This window comes from Peromyscus maniculatus, chromosome 7 (assembly GCF_049852395.1).
Source record: "Peromyscus maniculatus bairdii isolate BWxNUB_F1_BW_parent chromosome 7, HU_Pman_BW_mat_3.1, whole genome shotgun sequence".
NCBI lineage: Eukaryota > Metazoa > Chordata > Mammalia > Rodentia > Cricetidae > Peromyscus > Peromyscus maniculatus.
In genome coordinates, this window is record NC_134858.1 from 51,779,671 (window position 1) to 51,798,687 (window position 19,017).

General features: G+C 51.1%; 1 protein-coding gene across 1 annotated transcript; it reads left to right on the plus strand.

Moving 5' to 3' along the window:
• Positions 1–640: 640 nt before the first annotated feature.
• On the plus strand, positions 641–17,966 carry Dnaja4 (DnaJ heat shock protein family (Hsp40) member A4). The gene is made up of 8 exons (XM_006971580.4): positions 641–1,826; positions 2,166–2,304; positions 8,801–8,981; positions 11,636–11,740; positions 12,398–12,625; positions 13,634–13,864; positions 17,474–17,574; positions 17,667–17,966. The coding sequence occupies exons 1-8, from the start codon at positions 1,306–1,308 to the stop codon at positions 17,880–17,882; spliced, it is 1,722 nt and encodes a 573-aa protein (XP_006971642.1). The 5' UTR covers positions 641–1,305; the 3' UTR covers positions 17,883–17,966.
• The last annotated feature ends 1,051 nt before the right edge of the window (positions 17,967–19,017 follow it).

Here is a 19,017-nt window from a genome sequence, read left to right on the forward strand (position 1 = left end):
TCCCCGCGGCCCCTCCTTGACTCCCTCTCTCCCCCCACACTCTTTCTCTGGGCCAGCCACTCAAACCTGTTTGTCAGGCTCAGCCCTCTCCATGAGGGGGCACACCCAGCTCTCATGGTCACCGCTTGTTGCTGTCACCACCCAGAATGTGAGGCTGTCTGTGTTCTCAGCTCTGGCTCCAAAACTGGGCCCACCTGAGGGCTACCTGCACTCCACCTGGGAGCTCTGCAATGTTTGGGATGCAGGCTGGAGTTTTAGAAGTTTTCAGATCAGCTAATGTAATGCCTCATGTCTATAATCCCAGCATTTGGGAGCCTGAGGCTGGAGGATCCTGAGTTTAAGGGCAGTCTAGACTGTGTTGCAAGACTTTGTATACCAACAGTATACCAAAACCAGGAAAAGAATAAAAAGTTCCAAGTGATCCCTTTGAGCAAGCCAGGTTCTTGCTGGCTCTATAGCCATCATCCTGTTTGATCCTTATAGATGTTCTGTGAGAAATATGGGTACCTGACAATGACCATGTTCCCGGTAGTGGAGAAATAAGCCCAGAGGCAGAGGTTCATGAAGGTGAGCAGATAAGGGAATGAGATCCCAAATTCCTGACCAGTTCTGGATCTGCCCAAAGGTGCTTGTTCTACAGGGGCAAGATCCAGAGGGAGAAAATCCATGTTCCTGGGAACAGAAGCTAGAGACCTGGCTCGATTTCTCATGGGTATTGAGTCGTTTGTATCCCTATGGCAAGCATGAAAGAGGAGCTTCAGCCACCGGATCAAAACCCAGGTCAGAGGATCCCACGGATCTGGGCAGGGCGGCTTCTTCTTCCAGGTAAAGGGCTGCACCGACAGAAGCCTAGGTAGCCTAGGCCAGAGGGGCCTGCAATATTCTGATAGCGCTGCAACGGCCGTTCCACACCCACAGTCTTGATGACATCCGTTGAGAGCAGCCTAGAGAAGTTGAAGATTGGACCAGCTGGCCTTGTCTGCTTCCGCACCCGTGAGATCTGCAATACTGGACCCACTAAGTATGGTTCTGCCTCGGTTGTTTTGTACACTGACATGCTGGGGGTGGGGTAACCCACTCCTGAGAAAAGAAGGATCACTATCCATCCTTGAGAGACTTGGGAAACGTCACTGCTCACATGTGACCGACGTCATCACTGCTCACAGCTGGGAGACGTCACTCCTCACCCTTGGGGTACTTATGAGGTTTCCAGCTGTGGACAGTAGAGAGGCCAGTGTCCAAACTCAGGCCACCTGAACACCACTGTTCACACCTGCAAAGGCTAAGGGTCATCCAGCCTTCAAGATGCCCAAGGGGAACCAGCAACCTCAAGATCTCGACACCACCACCACCGAGGGCAGCCACCCACCCCAACCCGCTCAAAAATGCAACAATCCGAGGCAGGCCCCAGAGCACACCCCTGCAGTGACCGAACAGAAGGCGACCACACCCCGAGGGAGAGGCCGGGTGGGGTCGGCGACACGCACGCAGTCCTCCCAGTCCAAGCTCCCGGGCCAGGGTTCGCGAACACGAGGTCCTCCTGCAGGCCAGCGGAACCCAGAGCGGACCAACACCGCGGACCCAAGCAAGGGCAAGGGGCCGGCCTCGGGGCGGCGTGACAATCGGCAACGGGCGCCCTCCACCCCGAAACCGGAGCCCTCCACTCTGAAACCGAAGCCCTCCACCACGAAGCCCGAACCCTCCACCCCGAAGCCCGAACCCTCCTCCACCCCTGATCCCCCCACCATGGCCCGCGGCGGCAGTCAGAACTGGAGCTCCGGGGAGTCGGACGGCCAGCCAGAGGAGCAGACGTCCGAGGAGAGCGGGTGAGCGAGCGCGCGCGCGCCCGGCTGGCCCGGAGAACCGAGCCCGGGAGCCGCCGGAACCTCCGCGAAGGTTCTGGGCCTTTGTGGCGTCACGCCTCCTAGCGGAACCTTCCGCCGGCGCCGAATAAAAGCCCGCGGCGGAGGCGCCGGCGGCTCGAGTGCGGCTGTGCCGGGCGCGCAAGTGGGTCCCGGGCGCACGCTCGGGACGGAGCCCCGGGAGCGGCCGCGACAGAGACGGTGACGCGCAGGCCGGCGGCGGCGGGGGCGCGGGCCGGGAGCCCCGGGGGCGTCGGGGACGCGCTGACCCGCCTCGCCCGCCCGCCCCACCCCACCCCGCAGAGACAAGATGGTGAAGGAGACCCAGTACTATGACATCCTGGGGGTGAAGCCCAGCGCGTCCCCGGAGGAGATCAAGAAGGCCTATAGGAAGCTGGCGCTCAAGTACCACCCGGACAAGAACCCGGATGAGGGCGAGAAGGTGCGGGGATGCGCGGGGCGCCGGGGTCACGGGAGGACCCGGGCTGTGAATTATTGACGGCGGCGCGGAGGCTGTCTCCAGGCGCCGCGCCAGCCGGAGGGAGGCCGCGGGGCGCGGTCAGTGGGGGACACCTAACCGGGTGCGACTGGTGCGGGGTGCGAGCCCCAGCAGCCGCCCGTGCCTCCATTCACTCTACAAGTGTTTTGGGAGCCCCTGCCTCCCGGTTGTGAGGACCCTGGTGGACTCCAACACTGACCTGTGGGAGCCCAGCTCTCGGAGCTACTGCTGGCATTCCTATGGGAGAGGACATCAGCAAAACAGAAACCCCCGGCACGGGGGTGTGCTTGGTGGGCACCCCGGCAGCGAACTACTTTTGTGTTTATATTCCATTTGTTGCATAAGCCTTAGGGATGAGTTTCTGTGATCTCAGTTGTACCCTAGACAAACCCAGTGTCCCTTTTGAGAGGGACTGAGTGGATTTGATCTGTGAGGCCACCTCCTGCCTGGTACAGTTTTTCGTCACTTTTTTTGTTGTTGCTATTAAAACAGGGATGCAGAAGTCTGTAACCTGACACGTCTGTTTATAGTGAGAACTCCGGGTTTCCTGTGACAAATGACCCACACTTGACCATAAGTACCGACCAGATAATAGGCTGAAATGCGCTGCATATTAGTGACCTAAATTAAACCTTTTCATCCTGTTTACAGAAAAAAAACATTCTTCATGTTGTTCCCAAAGAGGACATGCCCCACCTGAATAGGAGAGCTGGCTAGCTATCCCGTTTCCCCCTTCATTTCTTGCTGTTTAAAAAGCAAACAAAACAAAACAAAACAAAACTTTGGATGTCCCAGGTGAGTTTGGGGGAACCAGCGCGGTGGTAGAAGCTGATAGCAGTGGCACCTGGACCACTCTTGGAGCCACTGTCCGTACCCCCCCCCCCCACCATCGAGCATTTAGACCTGTGGAAATGACACTGGGATCAAAACCCCCGTCTGTATTTGTACTTCCAGGCTGGAGCAGCCATGCTACTTAAGGAAGGTTGGCTGGTGGCGGCAATGATAGAATATTTATATTTAGCCACATGTGCCGAATGTGGCTGTCACAAGTTTAAAATGCTTCCCTGTAAGACCATTACACCCATTTGTGTCCTCTCTGAGCTATATTTAGGTGGCTTACTGTAGCCTTTAAAGTCACCGGCTTTCGGCATTGTCGGTGATTCACAGATGTGGTCGTGTGTGTGGGTGTTTTGCCTGAGTTTGTATTTGTGCACCACATGCCCGCCTGGTATCCTTGGACGCGAGAAGGTGTTGGGTCCTCTGCAACTGGAGTCACAGATGGTTGTTAGCCACAATGTGGGTGCTGGGAATGGAACCCTGGTCCTCTGCAAGAGCAGCCGGTGCTCTTAACTCTGAGCATCTCCAGCCCTGCTGGCATTTTCCTTTAAGGAGAGCTTCTAGGCTTCTGACTGCATGTTCGACTTGGGGAAAAGCCTTCCTTCTACTCTGGTCTCCGGTCACATTACAGTCACCAAGAGGTGGTTACCGCTGTTTGCTTACCATTTGAGATGAGAGTGCATTTGGTGTGGTCAAGCTTTAAAAACAAATCACATTTGCCTCCTTTACATAGTGTGTAACTTTCACCCCCGACACACCTGCCCGGGCAGGTTATTTGCCCTCTGTTTTAAACTAATATTTATTTATAGCCAGGTACCCAAGCTAGTATTACATAAGTAATTCTTCCTACACAGTGAGATGTGACGGGTCCATCTTCTTCTCTGGGAGTGGAGCAGTGTGTACCCACTGTTGGAAATACGGTTCCTTCTCCACTTTCCATGAAGGGGTAATCCGTTTCCTCTAGTCCTTCACTAAGATGTCTTGGCAGAGGTCGCTCCTGACCACAGACTGGCCGGCCAGCCCTCATCCTTAATCTACGGTGCTGGACCTTCTTAGCTGAGTGCCTGTTCCACATCAGTGGGTGGGGGAGTCTAGCTGTGTGTATGCATGGTGTTTGTGGGCGCGCCGAGTGAATAATGAGGTCAGGAGAAGAAAGACTTGAATTCTGTGATTCCACATGTAAGCAGGAGACTTTCCAGAAGGGGGAGGGAGAGCCACAGTGAAGGAGGACCAGGAGGAAATTCGGGTTGCAACTCAGAGGGGGTAAGGAGACTGGGATGCAATTTGTGGAAACTGCTGGAGAGTCATCGTGCCCCCCCCTCACCCCCCCCAAAGGAACATTCATTCATTCATTCACTCACCAGATAGCTTCTCTCATCCTGTGGTGTGCTGGGCATACCACGCAGGCTTGTCCGGGTTTTTGTGAGGATTTGTGTGTAGTTTTGTCCCGGTTTTTGTGAGGATTTGTGTGTAGTTTTGTCCCGGTTTTTGTGAGGATTTGTGTGTAGTTTTGGACTATTTTTTTTTTTTTTTAATTGCTACGGGTGGGAGTTTGTCGTGTTTTGTCACCTAAGTTTGTCACTGTGTTATTATTGTCATCTTCACAGCGAGACCGAGTCTGTGCTTTCGCACCTTGTCCTGGGACAGCTGGGAGGCCCTTTGGTGTCGGTCTTTGTTTTCTGCTCTGTTGTCCTGTGTTGCTAAGCAGTGGGCAGCCTGTGTTTGTCCTCAGCCACTCTGCCCTGCGTGGAACCTGTGCTTGTTCTAGCCGCACTTGGTTTTCTGCAAGACACCAAGGGTGGCAGGTCAACAAAAATAGTCCCTGCCGGGGATGATGGTAGGAGATCACGTACTGAGATGTCTGGTCCTTCGGCCAGCTTCATTGTAAATTTTAGTTGAACAAGTTTTCAAGATAAAATCTTAGCAGTGCAGAAAGTTTCAGAGTCTGAGCTGGGGCTGTCGCTCGGTCGGTACAGCGCTTACCCAGCATGCACTGTGCCCCTGGGTTTGCTCCGCAGAGCCACATAAACCAGGTGTAACAGTGCGTGCCTGCAATTCTAGCACCTGGGAGATAAAAGCAAGTGGATCTGAAGTTCAAGGCTATTTTTGGCTACATAGTAAGTTGGTGGGCAACCTGGGATTTATTTAGACCCTGTCTCAAAGAAAAAGGAAAAGCAGGAAAGTTCCAGAATATAGAGGAAAAGCCACCCGGAACATGCCTGTTCCCATGGTGTGTCTCTCCAGTCACCCCCACACCTACCCCCCACTTCCTTCCTTTTGTTTGTTTTTGTTTCAGCTTTGTTACTTTCTCATCCAGTAGTCCAGGCCGGCTTCATGGCAACCCTCCTGCCTCAGCCTCCTTGGGCTGCAGGGATTATAGGAGTGAGCTACTATACCTGTTTTTTGTTTGTTTGTTTGTTTGTTTGTTTTTTCCTTCACTTAATAATTTATCATAAGCTATATGACTCTCAGAGCCACTTCTCAGCTGAATTCCATGAAAGGTCTGTGGGAAAGATCACAGAACCCTAATCCCAACTGGGAAGAAAGGCGGTCTCAGCAGCTGAGTTCGACCCTGGAGTGCTGGGTCCTCAGAGGCAGGAGGACCTGTCCCATCAGGTCTGGTCTACATTTGTACCCCCCCAAGTGACAGGGCAGTTCTGCTCCATTCTTCAGTCCATCTGCTAGGTCCAAGCATCTTTGGGGGCATCCAGGGTATTTGGCGAGTATTTGAGTGGACCCTCTCCTGGAGCATGGTAGTATATGATACTCACTTCCTTGAAAAAAATATGATAGGAATTAATTCGTCAAAGGATCTAACTGCCATGTATAGGATACTGATGGCTTTGTGTGTGGTAGAGTGTAGGTGTGTGCATGCCTCCACTCTGTGTGGAGGTGAGACAACTTTGGGAATCAGTGCTTTCCTTGTGCCTTGTTTTTGAAGCAGTGTGCTTCTTGTTTCTGCTGCTGTGCGGTGCTAGCCTGGAGCTCCCAGGCAGCCCTCAGTCTCTCCTCCCATCGCATTGGAGGATTACAGATGTGCACACCACATCAGCTTTTGTGTGTCCTGGGGATCTGAACTCAGGTCATCAGGTCTGCATGGTAAGCACTTGTACCCACAGAGTCATCTTCCCCAGGAAGGCTTTTTAAGACTCCCTCCTGGGGGCAGCAGAAATGGCGCAGAGGTTAAGCGCACTTACCGCTCTTACAGAGGACCCGAGTTCAGTTCCTGGCACCCATGTCAGGTGGTTCACAACCCCCTGGAACCCCAGCTCCAGGGGGTCTTACGCCCTCTTCTGGCCTCCATGGGTACCTACATGCACACGTGCAATACACATAAATAAAAAAATAATAATTAAAACTTTTTAATTTTCTGGATTGATGCTTATTAGCTGTCATTGCTTATTAGGTCTTGGTCAGGAAACTGTGGAACAAGGGGTGACTGAATGTCTCTGTCAATTTTTGTATCTGCGTCTCTGTGGCATTTACTTTCCCCGTAGGTTCCTAAGAGCAGGTAGGATAGTTATAGATACTTCTGCCCCTCAGAGTAAAGATCAACCTCCGGAGGGCCAAGAGTCCACCTCATCTATTCATATCTGAACTTCCAGAATTGAGCTGTTCATTTAGTAAATATTTGCCAAATAATCCTCCACACGGCAGACATGGTTTTAGGCTCAGGGGTGCCCTTGGTACTCCAGGCTGACAGAACCCCTGCCTTCATGGGGCTTGTCTTGCAGTGGTCCATAGCATGAATTAATAGAGGGTAGAGCAAGGCTGTGTGGTGGTGGCACACGCCTTTAATCCCAGCACTCGGGAGGCAGAGGTAGGTGGAACTCTCTCTGTAAGTTAGAGGCCAGCCTGGGCTACAAAGTGAGTTCCAGGACATCCAGGGCCGTTACACAGAAAACCTTGCCCCCCAAACCAAACCAAACCAAAAAAATAGATGGTGTACGATAGGAAGTAATGCCTGGGAAGGGCTGAGAGAGCTGTGGGTGGGTTTGGGGCTTGCAGTTTGAACGCTGGGACATGTCGGGTCAGGCTCCCTGGGACAGGAGGCTTTAAGCATAGGCTTGAAGACCTGTGCTTGTCATAGGGACCTCTGGGGCACTTGTTACAGTGTTCAGAAAGCAAGGAGGCTGCGGACTGGAGCACAATTGGGATCAGGAACTTGGAAGATGGAGGCAGGAAGATTGTTGTGAGTTTGAAGTCAACCTGGATGACATAGTGAGTTCCAGGCCAGCCTGTGCTACAAAGTGAGACCGTATACAAAAGCAAAAAAACAAAAACAAAAACAAAAAATCAGAGGACAGAGAGGAAAGAAAGGCAGAGCTGGGTTGTAGATGACAGCAAGGACGGTGGCTTGGGAGGGTCACAATTCACAGGCTTGGTGTGGAGCAGGCTAAAGGAGTGAGGAGGTCACTGAAGTGAATCAGGCCTCAGACAGCAAAGGACAGAATTGCATGTTTTTAGTGTTCTGTTTTATTTTAGAAAGATCCATGTACTTAAGAGTATGACAGGAAATCTATCTACTACAAATAGTCACATAGTTATCCTATTTGCTAGAGCTTTTGTGAGTAATACGCAATGAAATACTATATGTAGCATGCTTTCCCTAGGAGCAAGGACATCATAGTAGTTAGCAAATGTACGACTTTCACATTGGAAACGTATTTAATATTTCCCTATTTGTTTACATGGCATCCTTTATAACCATTTTCCCCTGTGCATAATACACTCCAGGGTCAGCCTCCATGTTTAGTTTCCCTGTTTTTTAGACTTACAGGATGCCTCTCCCTCAATTTGGGTTTTCTAGTTCTATTTTTCTTGAGTTTTTAAGACAGGGTTTTTCTGTGTAGCCCTGGTTGTCCTGGAATTCGCTTTGTAGACCAGGCTGGCCTCGAACTCAGAGATCCTCCTGCCTCTGCCTCTCTAGTGCTGGGATTAAAGGCGTGTGCCACCACTGCCTGGTCTCTAGTTCTTTCCTTACAGTTGGATTCTGGTGATAAATCTTCGGCAGGCGTGCCGCACACGGGGTATTGTGTCTGTCACGGAGTTGCAGGTGGGAGAGTGGTACCACCACGATTTGTTGACGGGGCGGCAGGTGAGCATCTCCCCCGTACCTGAGATGAGGGAGATGCCAGGATCAGCAGGCAGGACTGTGAAGGGAGTACAGGTCTCCACGCGGTATCTGGCATGCCAGCAGGTGCTCACAGATGGCTCTGGTTGAATTTCACGCTGGTAAACCAGTAAAATGTTCCTGTAGCTGAAAACCCTGGTAGCCCCTGGAGCCCTGGGCTGCAGCTGTTTCTAGATGAAGCCTTGCTGGGTCGCCTATCTCCAGGGGGGACTCCATGTCTTCTGGCTGGTGTTGCCAGGGTGGAGACAAGCTTTTTCTCCCTCCCGATTTCTAGCCCTGTTCTTGGAACAAATTTCTTTCAGATGTTTGCCCCTTGTGTCCCACTTAACGAGACAGCAGCTGGAGAGACTGACAGCTGGGGGCGGGGGGACTGGCTTTTCTGAGTATTTGGAGGTAGGCTTGCTTAGAGGAAAACATGAATCCTCTCTGGGACTCATCTCTCTCCTCTCTCTCTCTCTCTTTTCAAAGTTTAAACTTATATCCCAGGCATATGAAGTACTTTCAGATCCAAAGAAAAGAGACATCTATGACCAAGGTGGAGAGCAGGCGATTAAGGAAGGGGGCTCGGGTAGCCCCAGCTTCTCTTCACCCATGGATATCTTTGACATGTTCTTTGGTGGTGGAGGACGGATGGCTAGAGAGAGAAGAGGTAAATGGTTTTAAATTCATCTTTTCCGTGTGTGTGTGTGTGTGTGTGTGTGTGTGTGTGTGTGTGTGTGTGTGTGTGTAACACCAGTGTGTAGGACAGAAGACAACTTGCAGGAGTTGGTTCTCTCCTTCTGAACTCGGGTCATCCGGCTTGGTAGTAAATGCCCTTGCCCTCTGAGCCATCTTCTCAGCCTGTACTGTTTGTAAAAAATGTAAGCAAGCTTTATGGTGTACATGTTGCAGGAATCAAGATGGATCATGCTTTAAAAGGGGGTGGTGGTTGTATTTGGGGATCTTTAAATGGTTCTGAATTTTAGTATGCAGGCGGCTGGAAGCTCTTGTATACTTAATTATCTGACACCTTTCCATTGCCCCATATAAAAGGAGCAGATGAGAGTATAGATAGAATATAGAGGAACACACATAATACTAGCATCTGCAAGGCCAGGGTAGGAGTGTTACTGAGTTCTCAACCAGCCTGAGCTGCATAGTGATAACCTGTGGAAGGTCAAGTTCATCCTCTGTTGTGGGATCAGGCACAAAAGTGTTCAAAGGGACCTAATTAACACCTGAGTGCTTAGCAAATCTATAAGAGTGCCCCTCGCCCTCCCCTCTCACCGACTCTTGGGCCCCATCTTGGTCCTCAGGGCAGTAGGCGCCCTCGTTATTGTGGTTGTCAGGACACTGCCCTGTTCAGGGTGGCCTCATCCCCAGCCAACATCAGATTTTCTGAGAGGCAGAGTTGACCTCTGTTTTAAAATCTTTGTAAAATAAATGACCTTTTCAGAATCCACTCTGGTTAGCAGCTTCAATCCCAGGAGATAAATGAGTGCCCCACCCCCTACCTCCACTGTCTGGGGTTCACATTCCTTACCCTCTTCCTACCCCACCTTTTTTTTTTTTTTGAGTCAGGGTTTCATGTGTCCTAGGATGCCCTCAAATTCCCTTTGTAGCTGAGGGATGATCTTGACCTTTTGATCCTCCTACTTCTACCTCCCAGAGCTTCATGTATGCTAGGTAAAGCACCCTGCCAACTGAGCTCCATCCTCAACCTCATTTCTCATTTCTCACCTCCAGCCGGCAAGGCTCCTGGCTGGCTGCTGGATTATCGAATTGTCTCTGGCTGATAGCCCCGCCCCTTCTAGCTCACTGCTGATCATCCACTTTGGATCCTAAAACCATATAGACAGCCAGTCTGACTACACTGCTAGATAAAATCGGGAGAAATATGTTCTTCATTAGTGTTAAGAAGTGTGGCTTTGGTTGGTGAGAAACCCTGGATAAATGTATTTGTTCTCACATTATAATTGGCCTGGAGCTTTAAAAAGCATGGGTGTTGATTCTGTGCACACAGTGTTCTGAAAATCACAGTGTTTATGAGGGAAATATCCCTCCCCGCCTCTGGGTGTACTGCCTGCTCATATAATTGACAGTGTGGATGGGATTAAAACCTCGGGCATTCTCTTGCCCAGCTCTCTAGCCGTCCTGAAATAAAAAGCTTCACGCCCTTTAATTAAGTCATCTCTCAAAGTTGGCAGCCAATAAACCAGGACACCTTGTCCCAGTGACGCCTAGAATGCCTGGGCAGCAGGGAAGGTGTTGCCGTGTGGGTCCCCAGGAGTAGGCATAGTGCCGATGCAGCCATGCTGCACCCTGAGGGCCGCCCCCCACCCCCATCCTGAATGCAGGTCAGGGGAAGGCACTCCTGCTTGGCCGTATACTACAGAAGGGCTTGGAAAGTAAAAGGCCTGGTACCCATGCAAGATTTCAGTGATGAGGCTGGAGACTGTCACTCTGCCTCCGAGGAAAGGGCTTGTGTCCTGTGGAGGACTTAGTTTTGTTGCTTAACTGCCCTTCATCTCTCCCTGTCTTCAGATGTGCTCTCCGAAAACGAAGATGGACAGTCTTTTTTTTTTTTTTTAACCTCTAAATTATTGGATAACCAGCCCATAGCTGTACAGGTGATAGTTCTCCGCCCTGGCAGGGGACCTGTAGGATGGGTTGGTTTGATGAAGCATTGCTTCTCTGGGGGAGGAGGGTGTTGGCCCCTCCTCTGAGTATTGGGAACTTTTTTTTTTTTTTACTTTTTTGGCTCTTTGGGGGCCTGCTGCCCAGCTCCCAAATAAATACACATGGAGACGTCTTATTATTTATAAATGCCCGGCCTTAGCTTGGCTTGTTCCTAGCCAGCTTTTCTTAACTTTAAGCTATCCCATCTACCTTTTGCCTCTGAGCTTTTACCTTTCTCTGTTTCTGTATCTTTTCTTTCCTTCTTATCTTGTGTCTGGCTGGCCCCTTCTTTTCTCACTCCTTGATCTCTCTTGCTTCTCTCCCTCCCTCCCAGATTTCTCCTCCTATTTATTCTCTCTGCCTGCCAGCCTCACCTCTCCCTCTCCTGCCTCGCTATTGGCCGTCCAGCTCTTTATTAGACCATCAGGTGTTTTAGGCAGGCACAGTAACACAGCTTCACAGAGTTAAACAAATACAACATAAAAGAATGCAACACATCTTTGCATCATTAAAACAAATATTCCACAGCATAAACAAATGTAACACATCTTTAATATTCACAACAGGGACTCCATGAGGGTCATGTGGTTTAGTATAAGGCAGTGGTCTGATTAGTCCAGTAAATGGCCCTTTCTCCCTCGGCAGGCAAGAATGTTGTACACCAATTGTCAGTAACTCTGGAAGACTTATATAATGGAATCACTAAGAAACTGGCCCTCCAGAAGAATATAATTTGTGAGAAATGTGAAGGTAAAACCTAATTTTGGAGTGACGCTCACGGTTCGGGTCTCTCGTTTCTACTTGTTTCTAGCTCAGAGAAAAATAGTTGATCTTTTCAAATGTGGGGATCAAGCAGGGTTTGTAAACAGGGAACCCTGAAGTCACATCTGTTTGAATGTTTTATTTTTCTGGGTTGAACATCTATTCAGTATGTTGGCATTTATTCTAAGAGTTTCAAAATCTGGACCGTTCTCCTAATGTAGGGGTTGACAGAGTTTTCCTGTGAAGGGTGTGACAGCAAACATCTTAGGCAGAAAGTGCCCGTGTCCCAGTAAAGCCTTATTTATATTAATATAATTCATGCAAATGTTTAAATTCCGAATTTTCAAGAAAAGTCATATCGGGTGACCCTAAGAGCCCATGTTGTCTCACGGGAGCCAGCCAAGCTGTGACAGCCTGCACTCACAAGGCTGTGTCCGCAGTTCCTGCAGCCCCAGGTGCTGTGCATGGTGTGGGTGTACCTGGAGATTAGATGTTAACATCTGGATAGGATCTGCTTGACTGTCCCCTTCCACACATCCCCAGTGTTTCCTAACTAGGGAACTCTAAGCACAGTGCCCAGTGGGATAGGCAGCCCCCTGCTGGAAGGAACGCAGCTCTCCTGCTTGTCCTCCCCCACCCCCACAGGCATCGGTGGGAAGAAGGGGTCCGTGGAGAAGTGTCCTCTGTGCAAGGGGCGGGGCATGCAGATCCACATCCAGCAGATCGGGCCGGGCATGGTGCAGCAGATCCAGACGGTGTGCATCGAGTGCAAGGGCCAGGGCGAGCGCATCAACCCCAAGGACCGTTGCGAGAGCTGCAATGGAGCCAAAGTTATCCGGGAGAAGAAGATTATCGAGGTACACGTGGAGAAAGGTGAGACTGCGCAGTTAGCGCTGGAGGGCCCACTCCGCCATGATTGGCGCACACGGGGTAGGTGTCAGGGATGCGGCTGCGTGGGGCGGCATGTTTACAAGACAAGGGCTGTCAGGAGTCCCTTTCCAGGTCATCCTTCTATGACCTTTCCTGGCCTGAGGAAGGACCAGTGAGGTCACAGAAAAAAATTTTCAAAGTTTTCCCAATGCTCTGAAAGCCTTGACTTCAGGTCTTGTCAACTGCCCTCACCTGTCCTCAAAACATCCTTTAAGAATCTTCTGACAGGGGTTGAGGATTTAGCTCAGTGGTAGAGCGTGCAAGTGCAAGGCCCTGGGTTCGATCCTCAGCTCCAGAAGAAAAAAAAGAATCTTCTGACATAAGTCTTCTCAACAGCTTTTACTGCTCATTGGCTGCCAGAGCTTTTAAAGATTTTTGGACCTGTGTGTTTCCCCCATCCCCCCCAATCTTCCCCTCTGCTGCTCCAGAATCCCCCAAATTCAGTGCCTTTCCTTACAGTTTCATCTGGTACCATCGTCTTAAGTCCCATTTCAGTCCCTTCTGTTTTTCCAAAAATCCTGATTCTGTGACTTTCTGATCCAGCAAATATGTTATATATCGGATGAGACCAGAAATCAAACCATCAGCTGCTAAAAGACCTTTCGCCCACCTTCCCCTGGTGTCTGTGAAGATTCCGTCGGCCTCAGGCTACCGAGCCTGAAGTGGGCGGTGGCCTCCCAGTGTGTGCCCTTAGGGCAGCACCCCAGCACCTGGGGCTGAGGAGTGCGATGTGGTCAGATGGGCATCTTAGATGGCCTCCCCCTGCTTCACCTTTGACTCGGCCAGTGGAGGAAGTCAAGCCTTTGCTTGGCAGTTATTCCAGCTACCCCAACACCGTGCCCACGGGACAGGGAGGGTTAGTGAGTTAAGAACCCCAAAGATCTCTGTCCCCTCAGAAGCTCTGAGCTCCGGCTGTGAGAAGCGGCTAATCCGAAGGGTGATGTTCCATAGGTATGAAGGATGGGCAAAAGATACTGTTTCATGGAGAAGGAGATCAGGAGCCTGAGCTGGAGCCTGGTGATGTCATAATTGTGCTTGATCAGAAGGATCATAGTGTCTTTCAGAGACGAGGCCATGATTTGATCATGAAAATGAAAATTCAGCTTTCTGAAGCTCTTTGTGGCTTCAAGAAGACAATAAAAACGCTGGATGATCGAGTCCTCCTTATTACATCCAAGTCAGGTAAGGCCCGCCCTCCCTGTTCTGCACGCTGGTCTGAAAGCTCATGCCCAGCGGCCTGGCCTCACAGTCACAGCTCGATACTCTAAAGCTTTATAAATAGTGAAGCCATCTTATTCCTTTAGAGATATATTTTATTTTCAATTATGCATGTGTTCTTATAGTTGTGTATGTGTTCTTATATGGGTATGTGCACTTGTATAAATGTTCCCGTGGAAGCAGAGGATCTTCCTGGAGCTGGAGTTATAGGCAGTTGTGAGTCACATGACGTGGGAACTGAACTCTGGTCCTGAACCATAAGAACATTACCTATTCTTAATTGCTAAATCATGTTTCCAGCCTACAGTATGCTGTATTGTATGTATGTGTGTAGGTCAGAGGGCAACTTTAGGGAGTCAGTTCTGAGCTGTGCCATGGGTTCTGGGGGTCCCACTCTGCTCATCAGGTTGTGCAGCCAGGGCCTTTAACCCGCTGTGCATCACATGAGCCTCACGCTGTGAAGTCACCACCCATGACGGGAAAATATGATGACTTTCTTTAATATACTCCTAGGTAGGATGAGGACCCTTAAGTAAGAATCTCCTGAGTCTGAAATTTTATTGGAATCTTCCAGTTAAGCGTAAAATGGACACATTTGGTAGCAGAACATGGCTGATAGCAGGCCTTTTCTCTCAAGTGGGTCTGTGCTGATTCCTATATGTTCCTCTGGTGTCTAAGCTGTTACATGTGAGAACTTTTTCAAATAGCATTTTCCTGGGGGGGGGAAAAAGACACTGTGAGCATCTCTTCAGAGGCCTCCACAGGACCTGACTGCACACAGCACCCATGAGAGCTGTCTCTGGGCTGAAAAGGAGTCCCAGGACCCCAAGCTCAGCCTCCCAGCGCTTGTGTAACCCCCAGGCCCTCAGCATCCAGGAAGGCTGATGTTTACACAAGTTACGGGCCCATGCAGGCTGTAGAGTTCCTGTGGGCAAGGGACTGGGGCTGAGGCTGCTAAAGGCAGCTGTGCGCAGCCACCATGTCTGCACCGCATGGAAGATGCTAAGCAAGCTAGGCGCCTGGGGTCTCACCGCAGGCAGGGTTACCAGTGGGGGGGGGGGGGTGCTGGGAGCGGGGACCTGACTGATGGGCCTGCAGCACAGGCCGTGGGAGCTGGTGCTAAAACTGAAGTGCCGTGGGGCAGGCGAGTGCCTGCATCTGTGGCCAGCCTCCAGGACCGCTCCTGCCTCCGCCCGTTTCCCCTCCCCGCCTCCGCCGTTTCCCCTCCCTGTCTCCTCCTCTTCTTTCCAGCCTTGTCTCTCACCCCTCTCCAATTCCTCCTTTGCTAGAGATGACAGGAAATGAGATGGCATTTCTAAACTGATCAATTTATGGTAATTTTTAAAAACTTGAGTTTCAAACTTACACCTATGCATGATGGTGTGTACACATAATCCCAGTACTCAGTACGCTGGAGCCAGAGATTGCAAGATGGAAGCCAGCCTGGGCCATAGAGCAAGATGCCATTTCAATGGAGCCTGTGTGTGTGCGCGCGCGCGCCTGCGCCTGCGTGCATGCGTACGTACGTATGTACTGGGGATGTAGCTCAGTTAGTAGAGTGCTTACTTAGTTTCGCACTCTCGAAGCTCTAGGTTCAATCCCCGGTATCATATAAACCAGGTATACCGGTGCAGGCCTGTAGCCCAGCATGTGGGCCTTGAGCAAGAGGATCAAACCTAGAAAAAGCTGTAAGAATGAGACTGTCTCAAAAAATGTACTTTTCAAGCTTACAAAAAGTTGTAGAGGTGAAACCACGCAGGGTCCACCAATATGCATTTGCCACTGACCTTTGACCCCATTGCTCTTCCCTCTGTGACATACACTTAGGGTCAGTGGGAAGCACTGCCCTGTGATGGAGTCTGTGAAGTTTCAAAGTCAGGCGCCTTTTTATGGGCTCCACGCCACAACCTGTCCCTCCCGTCACCTGAAGAATTACGTCGAGGGACTGTGGTCCACACAAGGCCTTAGGTCACTTAACAGAACCGAGCCTGGTGGTGTGTCTCAGACCCCAGACGGTGTCACAGCCCAGACTCCGGCCATTCGGAGAGCCAGGGCTGGCGCCATTTGTGTGACTTCTTTGGAAAAGTCCGTTCTTGGCCAAGGGTGGATAACCGGAGTTCAGGTCATCCTGGCATAACTCCCGGAGGCCGGGCCCTGCTGCAGGGGGAGCACTCCCTCTATCCTTCTGACCCCAGCCTGGGGGACGTGGGAGTCAAGGACAGAAGTGGGGGTTATGGAGAGAAGCCCCAAAGGGAGGGAAACCTTGGAAACCCATTTCCTTGCTAGGTGAGAGAAAGGGCGGGGCGTCTAAAAAACCTGATGGGGATTGCTTTGGGGTATTTTGTGTATGCGTGCGTGCGTGCGCATCTTGCTCTTTCCTTTTTCCCTTTTCTATTGGTTCTCGTTCATCCCTCCCCCCCTTGACCACTTGAGGACTCATGTGATTAAAGCAGGGGTGCCTCTGGCAGAGGCAGCTTTTCCCTCTTTCCCCGGATGGTTTTCCACTCTCGGCCTCAAGGTTCCCATCTCCCAGCAAGTCCAGGCAGCTTTGGGAGCCGGGCCTGGGAAGGAAGAGCACTAAGTGGCACCTGAGGAAACAGGAACAGAAGGGGTTACAGACCGCCCCACGAACAGCACAGAAGCCCAGCCACCCGTGCCTGTTCAGCTAAGCAGTCACCTTACCACCCCACGGTGACGAGGGAGGCGCCCTAGGAGAGAGTGCATTGGCACAGCGTGTGTTTCAAACCCTCTGATGAACTGGGAAAGTGTCTGGGGAAGAAATCCCACTTTCTGTGGAGTGCTGTCCCCTGGGGAGGAACAGGGAAGGAAGGAACTGCGAGTAAGTTAGTCCCTAGCTCCTTTATCCCTCCCCACTTTGTCTGAACATTCCCTTTCTTGTCCATCGTCATCCCTGTTTTGTGGTACTGCAGACTGAACACAGGACCCTGTGCATACTAGAAAGCCTCTGGACCAGGGCTGCAGCCCAGCCATTGTCCATTTTCATGACTGGAGGGCACATTTTCCAGACACCTTTTTGTTCCCTGCCTTCATCCATGCCTCATGGGAAATAATCCTTTCAGTCTTAGGGGAGAGCCTTAAGTTTCCCAGGTTCTAATCTCCCATGATGCCTCTAGAGATCTTGCCAGTGTGGACAAGGTGGAGCATGTGGTCAGCAGGGAACATCCCAGCTCACCGGCCTTAAGGAGAGAAGTGCTTTGAGAGCCCCCACCAGGGAGGCCCCACCTCAGGGAGCTGTTATTGGAGCAGAGAGCTGGGAGACTCCTGTGAAGCCCTTTCTGAGCTCTGCCTGAATCTGTGAGCAGCACAGTCACCCTGTCTGTTAGGAACATCCATAATCACTTGAAGAGACAGGCAGGCAGGTACTGGCCCCACTGGAGGCCAGGGGAGGGGTCCGACTCTAAACCACTCTACATTATGGTAGAGGTTTCTGTGTGCTTGCTGCCTTCCAACAGGGGCTAGCCCGCCCTCCTGTGCGCTAGCCCTCCTTAGGGGGTTCATCTCTCCAGGCCCCCTTTGTCTTCCTTTTTCATAACGCAGCCTTCTCTGTGGCAGGTGAGGTGATAAAGCACGGAGACCTGAAATGTGTGCGCAACGAGGGAATGCCCATCTACAAAGCCCCGCTGGAGAAAGGGATGCTGATCATACAGTTCTTAGTAAGTGCAGCCTTTACTCTCATGAGAGACACACCATCACACCTTGATGGAAAGCCAGGAAAGCCCATGTCCCCATGTGCTCACCCCTGCAGGTGGTCTTCCCTGAAAAACACTGGCTTTCTCAGGAGAAGCTCTCTCAGCTGGAGGCCCTGCTCCCCCCTCGGCAGAAGGTGAGGATCACAGAGGACATGGATCAGGTGGAGCTGAAGGAGTTCAATCCCAATGAGCAGAACTGGCGCCAGCACAGGGAAGCCTACGAGGAGGATGACGACGGGCCCCGCGCTGGTGTGCAATGCCAGACGGCATGAGGGCGGCGCGGTGTAGCGTGGCCTGGTCGGACTAGCACATGACGAATGTAAACTTGGCACAATGAAAATGGCATCGCTTTAATAGCCTCGTGTTTGGGGTGTCCTGTGTATGTGTTCAGCAGTCTCCATTGCTGAGTTGTCTTTTGGGTTTGCTTGTTTCTCTTCTGGTTGTAACTTAAGTTGTAGCTTGATTTCTATTTAAATGTTTTAAGTTCAATCATGTCTAGTCTGCATATGGAATCTGTTCATTTGTACTTTCAGGACATACTCTGGAGATGGTAGTCCCACACTGACCCTTTGTGCTTTTAGTGGCTTCGCCATGGTTCAGTTCTACAGTAGGCACCCATGGCCACACTTGGCCCCTAACAAAGGCCGAGAAGGTGGGTGTCTGGCCCATCTCTAAATGTGGTTTCTCTCCCCTTCCTCCCTTGGCAGTCACCGAGGGTATGAGCTCAGGTCTGCTGGTATCTCTGGATCTAGTCTAGAACTCCCAGACAGTAAAAGCACATGTATGGCTTGCACTTGGCCCAGCATGCCTGTTCACTGAGGAGGCTCCACTCAAAAGCTGCAGGCCGGTCTAGCTCTACTCTGGTGTCCCCTTGAATGGTTGGAGAGGGTTTGTCTAACCATCTGTCTTGGAAGTTGTCTGAACTTTCCAGGCCTTGTGATGACAAACTCTTTTTAAATAAGCCAATAAAGCCATTTGCCTGTGACCCACCACCTCGTTCTTTGTGGTTTTAATGATTATCTGTTGACAATCTTTGCAATGCTGTCCCACCAAAGTGCTTACCCTAGAGAAGGCTAAGCCCTCCCATGTCCCCGGCAGCCTCTGCGCAGCTGCAGAAGCTCCCAGGGGAGAAGGCTGGTGGTTTAGCCCCCCGCACAGCCGCCCAGTGTCTCCGGATGACTTAAGGGTACGCAATGGCACAGAACCCCTCAGTATTTCCACCTCGTTCTCCAGACAGCTCCTTCCTAAGGCCTGTTCCGCTCACTGTACAGCCATACTACAGAGGGCTTCCTGCTTGTGAGGCTTGGTGAGAACTGAACTAACCAAGTTCTTCTAGTTAGCTGGAATGAATACCACTGACAGTGACAGCTGCTGGGACGGGTACTAGTTACAACTTGAATCCTGGCA

Excerpts from the sequence above, each read along its gene's own strand:
- Dnaja4 (XM_006971580.4), top strand. The coding sequence starts at position 1,306 with ATGCCCAAGGGGAACCAGCAACCTCAAGATCTCGACACCACCACCACC. Across the intron at positions 13,865-17,473 it reads CCTTATTACATCCAAGTCAG|GTGAGGTGATAAAGCACGGA; the intron begins GTAAGGCCCGCC and ends TCTCTGTGGCAG. Across the intron at positions 17,575-17,666 it reads TGCTGATCATACAGTTCTTA|GTGGTCTTCCCTGAAAAACA; the intron begins GTAAGTGCAGCC and ends TCACCCCTGCAG.